This window comes from Lycorma delicatula, chromosome 6 (genome assembly GCF_047948215.1).
Source record: "Lycorma delicatula isolate Av1 chromosome 6, ASM4794821v1, whole genome shotgun sequence".
NCBI lineage: Eukaryota > Metazoa > Arthropoda > Insecta > Hemiptera > Fulgoridae > Lycorma > Lycorma delicatula.
This window is the reverse complement of record NC_134460.1, coordinates 91,979,377-91,996,463: the sequence shown is the minus strand read 5'-3', so window position 1 is coordinate 91,996,463 and position 17,087 is coordinate 91,979,377. Positions and strand designations below refer to the sequence as shown.

The 17,087-nt window shown below is 27.9% G+C and overlaps 1 protein-coding gene across 4 annotated transcripts in view; it reads left to right on the top strand.

The window, feature by feature from the left end:
- The first annotated feature begins 406 nt into the window (after nt 1–406).
- Nucleotides 407–17,087, top strand: part of Psa (puromycin-sensitive aminopeptidase) — a 78,478-nt gene continuing 61,797 nt past the window's right edge. For 2 of the 4 annotated variants that reach the window (XM_075368100.1, XM_075368098.1), the window contains exons 1-2: nt 410–1,037; nt 15,558–15,790. In XM_075368100.1, coding sequence (XP_075224215.1) covers nt 630–1,037; nt 15,558–15,790 — 641 coding nt within the window. In that variant the 5' untranslated portion in view covers nt 410–629. Of the gene's footprint in view, nt 1,038–15,557; nt 15,791–17,087 lie in introns of all 4 variants that reach the window. The other 2 variants (XM_075368097.1, XM_075368099.1) reach the window with 2 other exon arrangements.

Here is a 17,087-nt window from a genome sequence, read left to right as displayed (position 1 = left end):
AAGAACATGTCTTTGTTTACGATATAAATTACTTTTAAATTTAGTAGCTCTCTTGTTTATCTGAAGTTAATTTCACGATTTGTACTTTAATACTGAATTTTTATTTCACACTTTTTGAAATACTCGTACTTTTTTAATCAGCATATTTTTAACGTCATTTTATTTTTTATTCATTGATGACTAACAAATTATAGTTAATATTTTGCCGATTCAAACTTTAAACTGTAGTATAACTATGAAACCCTCGGAAAAGCAGTGGTTTAGCTTTTCCACTGAACTGGACATATTTTACGTTTTGGCGGGTTTTGAAAAAGTGCAGTGAGAGCACGCGCAAACAAACGTGTGGAATGTTGATTGGTGTATGTATCACGCTATCTAGTTTTAAGGAACGTCTCTAACGTTTGTTACAGTTGTTTTGCTGCGTCAGTGTAGTCAACTGTTTTTTTTTACGGTTACTGTGTTCGGTTATTTTTTCATGCATTGCAGATGATTAGAGGTTAAATTTCTATCACGTTTCTATAAATACTTCAGTACTATATTTAGATGACATTGGATAGTTTGTAACAATGCAGTCCTAACCTGTACGCTGTAGTAAATTCGTGTAGTAAATAGGCGACTTAAAAAATTTTATGTCTGTAAGTGGTATCATACAACGCTATTGGAAACCGGTTTCGCTTGCTGACGGCTTTTCTCGGTACCGTTATATTCTATCGAAACAAGAAAGTAGGATACGTGTCAGTGGTACAACTCTACTGAGGGAGTTTAGGTTCCGTGCTGCGGGCAATCCGTTTACCTGTTTCTTACCGGCAGTTTCCTCTCCCAAGTTCGTTTACATTCTAAAAAGTCGTACATTGTTTACATCTGCAGTTTGTTTTAATCCAGAATTACAATTAAATACATCTCCTGAAATAAAGATGCCGGAAAAGAAACCTTTTGAAAGACTACCCAGAACAGTGATTCCAAACCGTTACAAATTGTATTTTAAGCCGGACTTCAAAAAATTTACGTTTGATGGTAAAGAAACTGTACAAGTTACGGTAAGTTGATTATTAAGTTTGAAATTCATATTCTATTTTTTACACTCAATTTTTTAGTTTTGTTTGACCTACTTAGCGTTTATTTGTGATAGCTTCACTTTTACAGTATACCTTTCATCGTTGATTATAACTTACTCGTAATTAGTTTACTGAATAATACTGATGAACATTTTGTGAAGTACTCTTGATAAATTCTGTTTAGAGTACACCCTAAAGCATGTGGGTTGTCTCATAAGATTCTATTAAAGATGAAATTTTAATAAGTAGCCCAGCAGGTAACACAATTAGCATCTGTGTTTGCATAACTTAACGGTATGATTTGTGTTGCACGTTATTTAGTAATTCATAATTCATTAAAAAAATCCCAGCGTTTTAGTGGCTGTTAATCACTATTTATTTATAAAGCTTCGTTCATGAAATTTATAGGAATTAATGTTTTAAACAGCCTTATGACAATTTGTACAAATGTGGTTCAAGTTTTTCAGATAATATTTAATGTTACCCAGAAATGTTGCATTACTATTTTTGCATTTAAAGTATGTTAGGGAGCTTCATCGAGTAGTTATCTTTTTATTTTTACAAGTTATGATAATGATTTATATACCATTATTTTATAATTCATATTTACTTCACCAAAGAAACTTATAACTTGTAATAAAGGTTTTTTTAATAGCAGTAATAGACTAAGAAGTATATGTTATATATAGTTAGAATAATTTATTATACATTGCTTGATTATAACTGATATACCTTGTCAGCAACTCTTGGCTTTTTTAATGTTATTAATACTTGAGCTGTAAATCAGTGACTTATAAAATATGGTATTTTTTACATAAAGTTTTACATTTTAATTTAACTGAAAGCAATTACTTAAAGAGGTTATAGGTTAAATTTAATGAATAACAAGTACAGTAAATAATGCCGTAAAATTGAATTTTGTGTGTTTGAATATATTTTTAGTAATTTGTCATGCTTTTTTTCTGAAATTATCATAATGTTAATTTGAGTATTCTGATTATGTTAGCAGATATAATATTTGAAGTTTTTCAGTTTCAACTGATTTCTTGACCAAATGTTATATTTGTGATTATTTTGACCATAACCACTGGTAAAACGTTTTAATGTTTCACCAAACAAAATCAAAACATTTTGTTTTAAGACAAAAGTGTCAAGTCACTGATGATGGCCACAAAAGTGACTGAAAGTGTTTTGATGTGAAACTTAATAAATCTGATTACTTGTAACCCATCATCTGATAGTCTGTTTTGATAAGTGATTTCCTTTACTGATAGCATTTTATAGAATAATTCAGATTTACTACTTTCTTTCTTGGTTAAACTTAATTCATTTTGAATTTCTGTGTAGATAATATATTTATTTTCTTAATTTATTAGATTTAAATTAATTTTTGTGTTTCTGTGTTTATACTGCTGTAAGCCTATCCGTTTCATTTTTAACTATAAATGAATTTTTAGCATGATTTTAAGCAACTCCATTATGCTTATTTACTCCATTGAAAATATTATTAAGCCTGTGTATTGCATTATTTTATGTCTTTACTTCTTTATTATTGCTGTGTAGCTAGAGAGAAATCCAACCACTATTTCGTTGTAACATCTCTTCTATGTTTGGCTTATTTTAATTGATTTGATAATGTTGCAATTTTACTTTCAGAATTTGGTTTACCAATTTCTTGCTTACTGTTCTTTGTTCTAGTGAGGATATATTAAAAAGATATTTGATAAGTGTTTTGTGTGTGTAAATTACCATACCTTACATGCACTTATACCGAAAAACTTCTTAATTGTTGATATTGTTTTATATTTTCTATATACGTTACTGTATAATTTTATGGTTTAGGTATGTAGAGATACAATGTTAATTACAAAAGTTAATGAATCATAACATAAAATTAGTATTTTTCTCACTACAACCAATTTTTTGTTTTAATATTAAATAAAATATAATTTTTTGTTTAAATATAAAACTTATTAAATAGATATTTATAAAAAAGAATATTTTTGATTATGCTTCCCCAACTTTCACATAATACATCATTTGAAATAAACTTTATTCCAGTAACAATCAAATACATTTTAAAACAAAGTTCTTTTTTTATTTAAAAAAGGCAGTAAACCCCAAATTTGTTTTACTGGTATCATAGATTGTATTATTGAACAAATTAAACATTTTGTTGCATATATTTATTGCAAAATATGTGTGTTTTATTTTAAATCAAACTAAAAAAGCATTTCTATATGCTCCATTTTGTGTCGACCTAGTATGTTTAAAACGAGGATAATCAATTTCTACATTAATACTTATATTTACGATAACAGTTCTTTCCTTGTTGCAGATAAAATTCAATAAAAATAATTTATGTTTTATTTAAATAAATATAAAAATCATTATTATTTATACATTGATGGACCTAATTATACTAATAAAATGAGCAAAAATATATCATAAAAATGATCCTTTTAATTAAAGATAGCAAATGTTCAAAATTATATGAATTAAGATCAGGAAAGAAAAAATATATAACCCATCATGTTTTACATTGTGTCCATTATTTAATTGTTAAATTTTCACTGTGCTTAAAAAATTTTAAATGTTTTTTTTTTTGTAATATTATAAATGAAACTGTTTATACATTTTGCGTAGCCTGAATATGTTTATTACTTTTTTCAAAATCACTTCTAAAATAATTCAGTTGATTTTTGTAGAAAACTTCTACTACAAGTAAATTTTATTGTGATCATTAAATTGCATGTTTATTAACAACAACATTAAAATTTTGTTGATACTAAATTCATTCACAAAGTAATTATAAGACTTGACAAGTATTCTGAAAGATTTACTATAACATAGAAGATCTCTTTATTATCATTTTATACATTTTTAGTGATGTAAATGGATTAAACTTTAAACTTTGTTCAAAATTTTTTAATTTCAAATTTATCAACATTTAATTATTTAATTTTATTGCCAGAATAATAAAATAGTAATACAGAAGATACCAGATAATTCAGATTTACTTAAAACAGTTTTAAGATTTCAATATAAGAAAGAATATAATAGTGTTCTATCATCTCTTACATTTAGTAAAAACTAACATCCTTGAGATAAAGTGGCTTATTGTTTATGATGATGTACATAATTGTTTTTGTTCTTGGAACATCAGTTTTTGTGGAATTCCAAAAAAAAATATAAATGAAGTTGGCAATTTTAATACCATGTAGTGATTCATTTGTTAGCCCCCTTTATAAAAAGCCTTTACTGCTAAAATTAATTACAAAAGTAGCTGTTTTTAGTTGGCCAGGCTGTTAATAAACAGCAATAAGATTTGGAAAATTTTATTTTATTAAAAGGATTTATTTCTATAACTTTTTTTACAAAATATAAACTATATAAAAAAATGATTGAAAAAAGCCAAAATTAATTAAATAACAAGATTTATAAAACACATGTTCTTAATGATTTTAATTGCTTGTTAGATCATTGTCAGTTATTGGTGCTGCTGTTCTCACGTATATTCAGTTGATGGTTTTTTTTTGAGTTAGGCAAATATACTTTGAATGTGATCAAAAAGTAATTTGGTCATTTAGTTATTGTATAATGTATACATATTTTATAAAGTGGTATTTTTTACAAGTCTTTTCGATATAAGACTAGAATTTGGTATGTAAGTAGACTATGTATGTTTAATATTTCTTTTTTTATTGTTTTTGAGAAAATACTCGAAACATACAAGTGCCAAATCTCCTTCTTAACTAAGACAGAATGGGAAAATTTGTTAAGGCACAATAGTGATGGAAGTAATAACACAGTTGTGGACTAATTGTAGAAAGATTGTTATTTATAAATAAAGGTTCAGTTTAAGTCTGAAGTAATAAATCCATTTGATTTTATCCTTAATACTATTCTGGTTAATGTCATTTGTGTTTTATGCATTTATTTCTGTTGATAAATAATTAATAGATTATTCAAAGCTTCAAGTTCTTATAGATTGTCTTGTGTTGATAGATTAGTACCTTGCATAGACCATTTGCTTGATGTTCATTAAAAGTTTATTATATCTATATATTCTTTTCTGAGTCTGTATATTTTACTGTCTGTGATTTTTTTTAAATAGTTATAACTGGGAATATCTTAGGGAGTAGAACCATTGGTAATTAAAAAGTGTAAAGTATAAGTAAAATTACAATTTTGAAAGCTGTATTTAACAAACTAAGTTCCTGTTGATCACAAGTTGCAATGGAGGGTGCGTTTCATTGGCATTTATTATTGGTTAATGATAGCAGTCAGTGCCATTTACTAAAATGAAAGAAAAATACTTAACAGTAAGGAATAACATTGAGATCAATAACTTAAAATAACACTGATAACATTTGAGGGTCAACGACAGAACTTTTGTGCAGAAAAGATCTAACATGCATGTAGAAATGTGCAAATTATTTTTATGAAGGCTGGCTCTTTATTACAGTGACTAAGTTGTATCAAAAAGCTGAAAGGAGAAGGTCTTTGAAATGTTTTGCAAAAAAATGTAAGAAATCATGACAGTATATGTGATGAAAACAGAAAAAGCTAAACAAATTCAGAATTTTATAAAAAGCACAAACCAGCTTGGTGAGCTTTTTATATTTAATAGCTTCAGGATTTGTTATTGTTCAATTGTTAAAAGAAGTTGTCAAGAAGTTCAGTTGTTAAAAAAACAGAAAAGAAAAATTATGAGTACTTGAAGTAGGTATCAATAATATAGGAGAGATTATCACGTTATTATAAAATATAAACGAAGTTTCAATGTTTATGTTGTAGCATAATTTTATCATTGAAAAATGTTGCCAAAAAGAAATCAAAATAGGTGAAAACAATTGTTTTTTATTTTCTCTTATGAAAATGGAAATTGGATATTGACAGATACAATATAATCCTTGGTCCCAGTCTTTGGGAGTTCACATTTTAAGCAATTGTTAAAAGGGTCACCAGGCTTGATTATATTATGAAATGAATTTATTGAAAAGAGTGTTGCTTATGTGAATGACTTCATTGAAAAATACAGAATTCTGTGGAATTATCATATTTTAAAGCTGAATGAATCTAAATTCTGAAAACATATTAAGAGGTTTATACAGAATGGTAGGAATGTTATACGCGGAATGAGAATTATATTTCTTATGGTTTTGTAGAGTGCTAGCACGAAATAAGCTTTGTGTTTAAGTTTTATGCAGAAAGAAGATTATGTTAACACAGAACAGAAAGGATGAAGGATCCACATGAAACAAATTAATGAAGAGAAATAAAGTTTATTAGATTTTGTTTTTGTTTACTTTTTTCTTTTTAGTTGATTAATTCATGACATAAGCTTGAGCTTTTTTATGAGAATATGATGCGAGATATTTTATATTGTGTAGAAAATCCAAGCCTCACATTTTAATCTAATATCTTTTAGATAAAAAACAAAGATACTACCATCCCTTGGTGGAGGAAGTGTTTTAAATTTTATGTTTAACAATAATTGTTTTGTGAAATATACTTACTTGTTTTTCTGAATTTTGTTTTTGGATATAAAAAAGCGAGGGTATCTGTTTATGTGCATGTGTTGGTGTAGTTGGGGTGAAGGCTGGGTTGTTCCACACAAATGCTATCATGAACTATAATAAAGAATAATCTGGACGTGTTATTGTTGAATCGTATTAAGAAAAAATTTGTTGTTGTTCATGGTCAAAGAGGTACACAACCGTCATGCCTTCATCATATATCAAATTTGCAGGGCTGTAGTATAAAATTATTGAATTAATTTTATATTTTATGTAAAGTAAATTAATTATTATTGTACTAGTAAAAAAAATTGATTCTTTGCTATAATATATATATTTAAAATTGTTATTAGCATAAAATTGATAAAAAACAGTAGTAAATAGGCAGTTAAAATATTTACTTATTAATGTAATGTTAATATTTGCATACTTTAAAATTAGTATTCATTTGATTTTATTGTTAGTAAAAATTAAAGTTAGATTTATTGTTTTATTACTTAATTCAAATTTAAATAACAAAAAAAGATAATTATATGATTAAAAGATAATTTTTAATTTTCAGATTATTATTTATAAAAGATATATATATATTCAGTAGAACACAAAAACCATTTTGTAATTGATGCTTTTATTATGCTTAAATAAATTTATTATGCTTATGGTACCAATAACTGATTTTTATTTGTTTGATAATTTGACTTTTATAATAATTAAATATTTTATGTTTAATGTTTTATTACATAAAAAAGTCAGTATTGGACCTTGGCTACAGATTGTTTAGTGTTTATTGACAAGTGTAAGATGGAAATATATTAATGTTACTTTTTGTTACTCTGACAAATACATAAAATATTTGTGTATGTTTCTTAGGAAGAAAAACCAGATATAAAAAGTAAATATGATGCTAGATATTCTAAAATTTCCTTTCTCTATCTGCCGTAAGATCTTTAATGTCATCAGTTTATAAAAATCTCTGCACAAGAATGAAATCTTGATCACAAAATATAAATTATGTTTATAACTTTAAGTTCATATATTTAATTTGTTTTTCCCATGTTATCATCAATTGTTTCATTTTGAACAACAATTTTTTTAAATCTTTTAGGTTTATAAATTTTTAGTCCATCATACTATCGTATTAATTCCATTTTACATTACATTGTATATTGGTTGCAGTAAACCTTTTCAGTAAGTACTGAACTCACTATTCAAAAGTGTCTTATATTTTGTCCCAAATTCTGCAAAGTCAAGGCAAATCCATATGAGCTTACTTTAGTATATTTTCTTCATATCCAAAGAAAAATATCAGTTCTACCTTCATAAAACAGTAAACCTGTGTCTAAAAAACTTGTCACAACAGTGACATAATATAATGGAAGTTACATTGATGTTTTCAAGTTATCAAGTACAGTACAGTACTGTACTTGATACAGTAAAGTAAACTGTTCATGAACTTTTTTAGATTTTTTCCGCACTTACCCTGTGAATTAGCTCCAAATTCTGTGTTCATGTTTAATATACTTTTTTAACTGATCTGATTAATTATCTAATAAGGCAGAATATTCCCATAAGTTTCATTCTAAAAGATTTGTAGTACACCTAGCTGTCCAAACTGTAACATGTCCTGTTAATCATTGAAGTTGCTAGTAATATATTTAATCTTCTCAGATTTGTTTGGTGGTCTGTTTAAAAGCTAGTTGGTAGAGTAGAAATCCTGTACCACTCCTTTAGATATTTCTAAGTCAGTTTCAAAGGTATTTGTGCAAAATAAACGTTAACTTCATATATTTTAGTCTAAATGTAAATTATAAATTATTTTCTTCTACAATAGTGACCTCTTATTATTTCTGTTGCCTTATCAGATGTAAATATAAAGGCTTAAGGATAAATCAAGGACAAAAGTTAAAATTTAAAAAGTTAAATAGTGATCTCTAGCATTAAATTAATTAATGGCATAGTGCTGACAATAGAATGTTTACAATATAATGTAAACCCTTGAATGCATTAAATATTAAAACATGTTTAGCTAGTTGAACAAATATTAAAAAAATTGCTGTATAAAAATAAATGAAAGTAAACATTAAATAAATTAGAATAAACTTTTAACAGTTAAAAATTATTGAAAGTAGAAGGTAATCTAATTAATTTATAGACTACTCTATCCTATTCCAATTGTTTATTTAAATATCAGTAATATTATGTAACCAAATGTAAGTTTGCCTCTTACTGCAGTATATACAAGTCGCTAACCTTGACACTTTTTGATTGTAATGAATCCAAATGTATTTGGATTTATTCTGTGTTATTGTATGCTATATCAAAGAAAATTCAATTTATATAAAAATAATTATTTAACTTGAATTTTGTTTAACCTATCGCATAATAAGACTATATAATTAGATATATTGTTCAGTACATCTATATTTAGATGTATTGTCAGTTAGTATAAATATTGTGATCTCATTTGTTAAAACTTAAAAAAATATAATTTCTCTGTAGATATATAAAATTGTTAAATGAATTGTATGTAGCCATAATCTCTTGATAATGTTATCTTACATACTTCTGCTACAAAAGATTAATAGAACAATCTAAATAGTTATACTTGTACAGTACATGCCCTGTTACTTCTGTAAAAGATAAATGTGATCAATAAAAAGATCATAAAAATGTGAATATTCACCAATTAACAAAAGTAATTATTATTAATTGTCATAAGATATTTGATAATTTAATCTAATAATTAAAGTTTTTAAAATTTGTATTATTAATTGTACTGAAATTTAGTTTTAAATTTTAATGATACATTTAGCGTTATTGCAAATTACAACTCTAAAACTCTTTTTGACTCGGATACAACTCTTTTGGGATTATAATCCCAAAAATACTCTTTCAATTCAAAACTTTTCAAGTTGAAGTAATTGAAGGACAGGAGTGTAATGTTTGTCTATTGCCAGCACCCATACTAAGATGACCAGAAATCCTGTTGGAGTTACCTGTAAACTAAGATGACATCATTTTAAGGTGCCAGTTATTCACCTTACACCCTTCTAATTATAAAAATAAAATCTTCTAATTGTACGGAGGATTACTTAGCACTTTTTGGTTTATATACTCAATATCAGTACTCCCCACAAAGTTTCAACAGTCTTTGTACTCTACTTCATGCTCTCGTTGACTGCAGGTTCCAAGTAATATGGAATCCAGTAGCAGGGATATTCTGTGTATTGTCTTAACCAGGACTAACAATGAATTATTATGAAAAATAAAATATACAAAAGGCATAAGGAAATTTTTGCAATACAATGAACAGATGATCACAGGTGGTTAGCATATGTTTAGATAGGACCCAACGTGCATTGTAGCCCTTTACAAAAAGGCTACAATGCAATGTGCACTTTAGTTACTGTCTCAGTGTTATTTGCTTTTTAGTTGTGTTGGTGAAAAGAGTTAGTAATATCATGGTCAATTACTGAATATGGGTACAATATTACTGAATACGATTACAATCTTACACATGGGTTAAGTGTTGATCAGAGTTTAGATAAAATGAGTCCTATGCTTGGAGAGGATTGTCCTCATCGTACAACACTATGTAGGTGGTACTGATACTTTGAAAGAGGAAATTTTGGCCTTGAGCATGCTCCAAGGTCAGGTCGACTGTCTTTGACTGTGACTGAGGGAAACATTGCTGCAATATGAAAAATGCTTAAATAAAGACAGGCGTGAGACCTCTCACCAAATAGAAGTTTATTTGGTCATTAATGGAATAACAATTCATGCTCTTCTCCAAGATCACCTTCGTGTTAAAAAACTTTGAACCTTTTGGGTGCCTTATAATGTGACCGACAATCAGATGGGACATCGTGCTGTGAAATGCTAAAAAAATTTAAAAGTGGGAAATTTATGTGAACAGTATTGTGACAGACATGTGATGAAACTTATTTGTACTATTACGATCTTCCAACCAAGGCTGAGAACAAAGTGTGGGTGTTCGATGATGAGGAGACCTCTCCATTGCTGTTTAAAAGTCGAGATCAGTGAAGAAGAAAATGGTGGCCATATTTTTTAGTCTGAGAGAAGTTTTAAAGTAGTGTTAGAAACTCAGAAGACAGAGTTACACCAAGGAATTTGTACAAAAAGGAATGCCTGCCTAAAGTTATCAAAGCTCTCAAGAAGTTGTGCCCAAACTCAAGGATGGACACATGATTTCTTCATCGTGATAACACCCCAAAATTTGTTCTGAGCATTTGACCAGCACTTTAATAAAACAGTTAGAGCAACCTTACCTTCATTCCTGATTTCACTCCATGTGACTTCACATTGTTCCTCTGATGAAGAACAGACTGAAAGGGTGGCATTTTACAAGTGATGACCTGCTTAAGGCTTGAATGTGTCCAGATCTTCAGTGAAACCAGGAAGGGTTTCTTTGAAGACTGGTTTTGAATTATGGAGAAGTGTATATGATGTGTGGTGTAAATTATTTTGAAAAATTATAATAAATAAAGTCATTGCAAAATTTTCTTAGTGCCCTTTATAGATATATATACATATATAAAGTATCTTAATTTTATTATAGTAATTTAAAATTGTCAGATATTAGCACTTTACCTCAAAAGTAAAGGAAGAGAGTGTAGAATATTACAAAGTAATATATTCACAGTTTCCTTGTTTTTTTTATATATTGAGCAGCTAATAAATTCACTTAGATTATTGTTATTATGTGAAGTATTGTGAATCATTTATTTAGGGGAAGGGAGTTTAGTTTTGGTTTTCAAATAAAGTTTTTGTTCTGTATTAATTTTTATATCAGGCATAAGCTTTACCATCAATCAGTTAGAAATTATTGTCACATTTAGTTGATGGAATATAAATTTTTGATTTTATTTGATTCTTTGAAGTTTTCTGTTATATTTTATTTAAAAATAAAAAAAATGTTCCTCTTGCAGAAATAGACTTTATAATAATTACATTACTTTAATAATACAAATTATCATTTTATTTTTTAAATATCAGTATTATCACCATTAAAGATATTATAGGAATAACATTCACAATTATAATATAAATTTTCTTTACCACAGATCCAGAAAATTTTACACCTGCAAACCCAATAAAAATGCCGTATTTGAATGAAAGTAATTGACTTTTTTAATTCCAGCAATTAATTTCTCATCAAAATATACTTTAAAATATAAGTGACTATTTGCGTTGTATTTTTCATCTAAATTGTCGAGTTCATTTCTGTACTATAAGCACCAAAACAGTCTTTTCATATTTTTGGGGAAAAAAAGAAAATTTATTACTATTCATTGTTTACATCACTCCATATTTCAAGCATGCTAATATATTTGTTTATTAGTTTGAGTTTTGTATAAAAGGAATGGAATCTGACTTGCATTAGAAACTTATTCCTAGCATATGTTGTCTATTATGCTATTATCAGTTTTAACGGAACATTTGTATATAATAAATAAGTTCTATGTATGATGATAGTCAATTTCACAAAAGAGGAAGGGATCTAAAATAATAATATTTTAGCAACTGTAGAACAGTCTTTCATTGGCCGGTGTGCCACGGAAGCTGCGTCGGCCTCTGTGGCACGAGTGGTAGCGTCTTGGCCTTTCATCTGGAGGTCCCAGGTTCGATTCCCGGTCAGGCATGGCATTTTCACACACTACAAATCATTCATCTCATCCTCTGAAGTAGTACCTAATGATGGTCCCAGGGGTTGAACAAAAAAAAATATTTATCACATCATAACCAATTACCCACTCAAAAATATATTGCTTTATTCATACCTAAAAATAAGACTGCTGGTGTCATTTATTGTCAGCCAAGCGTGTTAAGTATTTTTATATTACTTTTTTCGAATTTTACCTTTTGTGGGGTGTAAACCTTAACTAGTTCAAAAAGGTTGAGAGCCTCTTAACACAATCGTGATATTGATATGTATATACGTATATGTATTTGTTAAAAGCAAAAAGAAAATCCACCACAGTACAGAATCAAATAAGATTTCTTACCCTATCTTACTATTTTTCTTTTTTCATTTATACACCAATAGCACTTTTGAGGAATTCCTCATAAATTAAAATTCTTTTTTTATTTAAAAAATTCAAAATCACATTAAAATATTGTTATATATATATATATATATATATATGCAGTCAAACAATTAAAAACTTAAAATTCTTTAACTTATTATACATATTTGTGGCCAGCCACATATACAGCACTGCATTAATAAACATGTGTAATAAGTTAAAGAATTTTAAGGTTTTAATTGTTTGCATTTATATACAAGGTTTGGCTGATAAACTTTGCACATATATGTGTAGCATGGGAATGAAAACAGATATTAGAATGAAATAAGAGTACAATACTTTATCTACAAAATGCAGTCTTTATTTTTCAATATAATCTCCGTTTATTTTATACAAATTTCTGATACACTTTTTCCAATGTGTGACAAGCTTTTGCATTCTGTCACTGAAAAATTCTGGCAGTCTTTCTCGGATTCAAGTGGCCACAACTTCCCTCACCTCATCGTCTGTTGTATAGTGATTTCCTTTGAGATCCCTCATGAGTTGAGGGAAGAAGTGGAAGTCGCATGGAGCCAAATCCAGCGAGTATGGCGGATGCAGAATAGGCTCAAACTTCAGTTTGGGGAGAGCCATCAGAGAGTTTGCGTGGTACCCATCGTACACAGATTTTATGGTTAGCTCGATAATATGGCACACTCATTCTTTAGGTATGCCTGACTGAATAGCAGTGTTTTGCTGGGTGATTCGCCAATCACTTTGAAGCAAATTGTCCACCTCCTTTCGATGTTTTCCGTCAGTCAAAGAATCTGGTTGTCCGCTGCGAGGTGCATCACAATTGTTGTTTTACCAGCTTTACATTTGCAAAATTTCAGTGCCCACCCATTCACAGTACTCCTGTCAACAGTTTTACTACCGTAAACCGAAAAATATTCGTAGGATTCACATTTTCTGCTGTTAAAATTTCAATTACAGTGCGCAGTTTTAACCACGTTGACATATTGGCTGTACTCGACTCCATTTTAACTGCTACTGAAAACAAACCGGTAAACAGATTTCAACGCATTATCGCAGGTTTTTAAAGGGGATTTTAGCTATTATGTGCTGCCACACCCAACTGGATGGTACATTTTGTCTCCGTCTAGCACGATAGTGTGCAAAATTTATCAGCCGAGCCTGGTATTACATATGTAGCAATATTTTAATGTGTGATTTTGAAGTTTTTAAGAATAAAAAAAATTTAATTTTATCCAACCAATGAGGAATTCCTTGAAAGCATTGTTTTGGGTATAAATGAATAAAGAAAAATAATAAGATAAGGTAAGAAATCTTATTTGATTCTGTACTGTGGTGGATTGTGCTGAATTTTGTTTTTGCTTTTAATAAATTAGTACAGAGGGAGATAAGGACAATAAAAGAACTGATTTTACTAAATTGATATATATATATATATATATATATATATATATATATATATATATATATACACATACTTTTTTTAATTTAAAATATTAATAATAGAAAAATTTGAACATACTGTATATAAACATATCTCAGTTAAATTAGCCTTTCATTAAAAGATTTGTTAATAAGCAAACTTCAAATTTAAGAAATTTGTTTCAGGAAAAAAGGATTTTTACAAAATTGTAAAGTAAGGCAGACTATCATAAAAGGTTAAAATATTGATGTAATAATTTTCCAATAATTATTTTAGAAAAGATAAATTTATACACCACAGTACTGTAGCATGATGTTTCAAGAGCAGTAATTATTACAAAGAAATTGATGAAAACTAATGAAGAGAGGATGTAAAATAAAATAAGTATAAGTATCATATCTAAAATGTGTCTAAGGATGAGTAACTTTGTCAAATTTGTAGAAAACAAATGTATATGTGAACTTACTAGAATCTCTAGGAGAGAAAATTATAAATATTTTGTCAGTCCCCATATTAAAAGTTGCACAATATCTAGAATCCAGGTTCTCTCATCTCTTGTAAGTTCTTTAGTTAGTCTGTTAACAGAGTTTAGTGGACTATCTATGCAAAACACACATGCACTTCGTGTAGTTATCAGCCTGAATATATGATTATTCATAAACTCTCCATAACTTGGTTGTGTGTTATGTGTAAAAGAACATTAGACTATGAATGAGATTATCTACATGTTTATGTTAAAATATTTTTCCCATTTGTTGATTAAGAATCGAATTATGAATTTTTCCCCAAAAATTTCCCCAACATCCATATACAAAGTGAGTAGTAAAAGAATGATGAAACATCGTAAAAATAAAGTAATCTCTGTTTTCGATTCTCTTGAGGTCATATGTTTGTTAAAAAATTAAAAGATTTCTAGCAACATTTTAATTTTGTATTTGTGATTTAGTATGGATTGACCTGTAAGTTGGTTGTAGGTGACTTATCATGTGATTATAGTCACTCTTGAAAATATCAAGGGCATTCTTAATAACAAACATACCTTGCTAGGGCTTCACCTGAAAGTGAGGCATGAAATGGTTTCCCATTGCCTCCAGTGATCCATTATTGTTGAATATAGGAATTCCAAACCCACCAAATGCAAATTATATCCAGTCCTTCAAGTAACATATTTATTCTGCTCCAACACAGAAACTGACAGTACAATTAATAGCAATTATTAAAGTTCAGAGAAATATATATGATTTAAATATTAAATATGATTTTTCTTACCCTCTTAAATAAATAGCTTTACTTATGACACATGTAATTTAAAGGCTGGAACAAACTAATTTTGTTTTACAGTAACAGTGATATATTTCTTTCTTTATGAAATAGTGTGTTGGAACAGTCTCAAATCAGCCAATCAAATTGATATTGCAATACAATATTTTTATCAAATAAGATTTTATGTTTAAAATATTAAAAACATTTTTTAATTAATCTTTTTCTGTTTCTACAGGTAAATGAACCTACTAATAAAATAGTTTTAAATGCTGAGGAATTAACAATAAGTAAAGCAGAAGTCAAATTGCCCAACGGAACCTCTCATGTGCCAGAAATATCACAAAAGGATGATGTCCTTTCACTTTTGTTACCTGCACCTTTACCAGTTGGTGATGCTGAAGTTAATTTTGAATTTACCGGTGTTCTTAATGATAAGTTAAAAGGATTTTATCGCAGTAAATGCCAGACGTAAGTAGTTACAGATTATTTATTTTGCTCTTTGAAATTATACATACAATCTTCCAGATTTTTCTCTCAGTTAGAATTTTTTACTAGTATTGATTTTTTCAGCATTAGATTAATTTTGTGTAGCTTGACTGCCTTAGCATAAATTGTTAACACGCGAGAAAATGTTAGATTATATAAATTGAAGTGTCATTCTGCTTAATTTTTTTAATTATTTATATTTTAATATACTATTATTGACAACCTGTTTCATTCTAATTCCTCCATTTAATGATTAAATATGAACTTTCAGTTCTGACTTTCATCTGGATATCAAGAGTAGCTAAACAAATTTAAAAGTACCTTTGTTCACTTTGGATAACTTATAATGTTAGATTCTTTATAAAACTTTTTTCATAATTTATTAATTACAAATGTAATGATATAATATTAGTAATGTGTAATTTATAATAGTAAATAATTTATTCAGGATAGAATGTAAATTAATTGTACATTATATAAATTACATCAGTAATTGACTATTCTATAAAATAAAAGAATCACAGTTACAGTATTCCCTTAAAATGATCATGGGTAAACTGTAAGAAAACCTTGATCAGATCAAATCCCTTATTTACTGCTACCCATTAAAAAACAAAAATAGTAATGTTTTAACCTGTGAGAGTAAAAGCATATGTACTTAATATCAAATGCTTTTTGTTGTTAAGTTAATTAAAAGGTAGATAGATAGATTACTCTTTACTGTGTTATAATAATTTTGAAGATAGATTTGGTGATTGAAATCACTTGTGATTATATTTAAATAATTACTTCAGTGGTAATAAGACTGACAGAATAGATAAGTAATGCTAATAGCATCAAATAGTTGATCAGATTCTTTGTAATGCCCCAAATTATAATATTTGTTTAAATTGATACAAATTTGTTCATACATTTGTAACAGATGTGAATTTAGTTTATCTACTTACATAATCTTTTACTTTTAATATCCCGCTATTATAGTAAAAATGGGTAAGAAATTTACTAATAAGAAGAACATTTACAGGGATAAAATGAGTTGAATTATATATACACTATTTTATTACAAAAAACATAGCATCATGGTTTTTTGATTAAAATTTATAACTTAGAGGTCATGTGTGGGTTCCTCCATTAACTGTTATCAGTTTGTTTTTTTTTTTATGAGTCATAGTAAGATTTAGCTTATCATATAAAACAAAGTGTGAGTGTATCATTTACAGTAAAAAGCATCACGCCATGAGGGCAGTTTCTGTTAAGACATGTACACATTTCTTCTGAT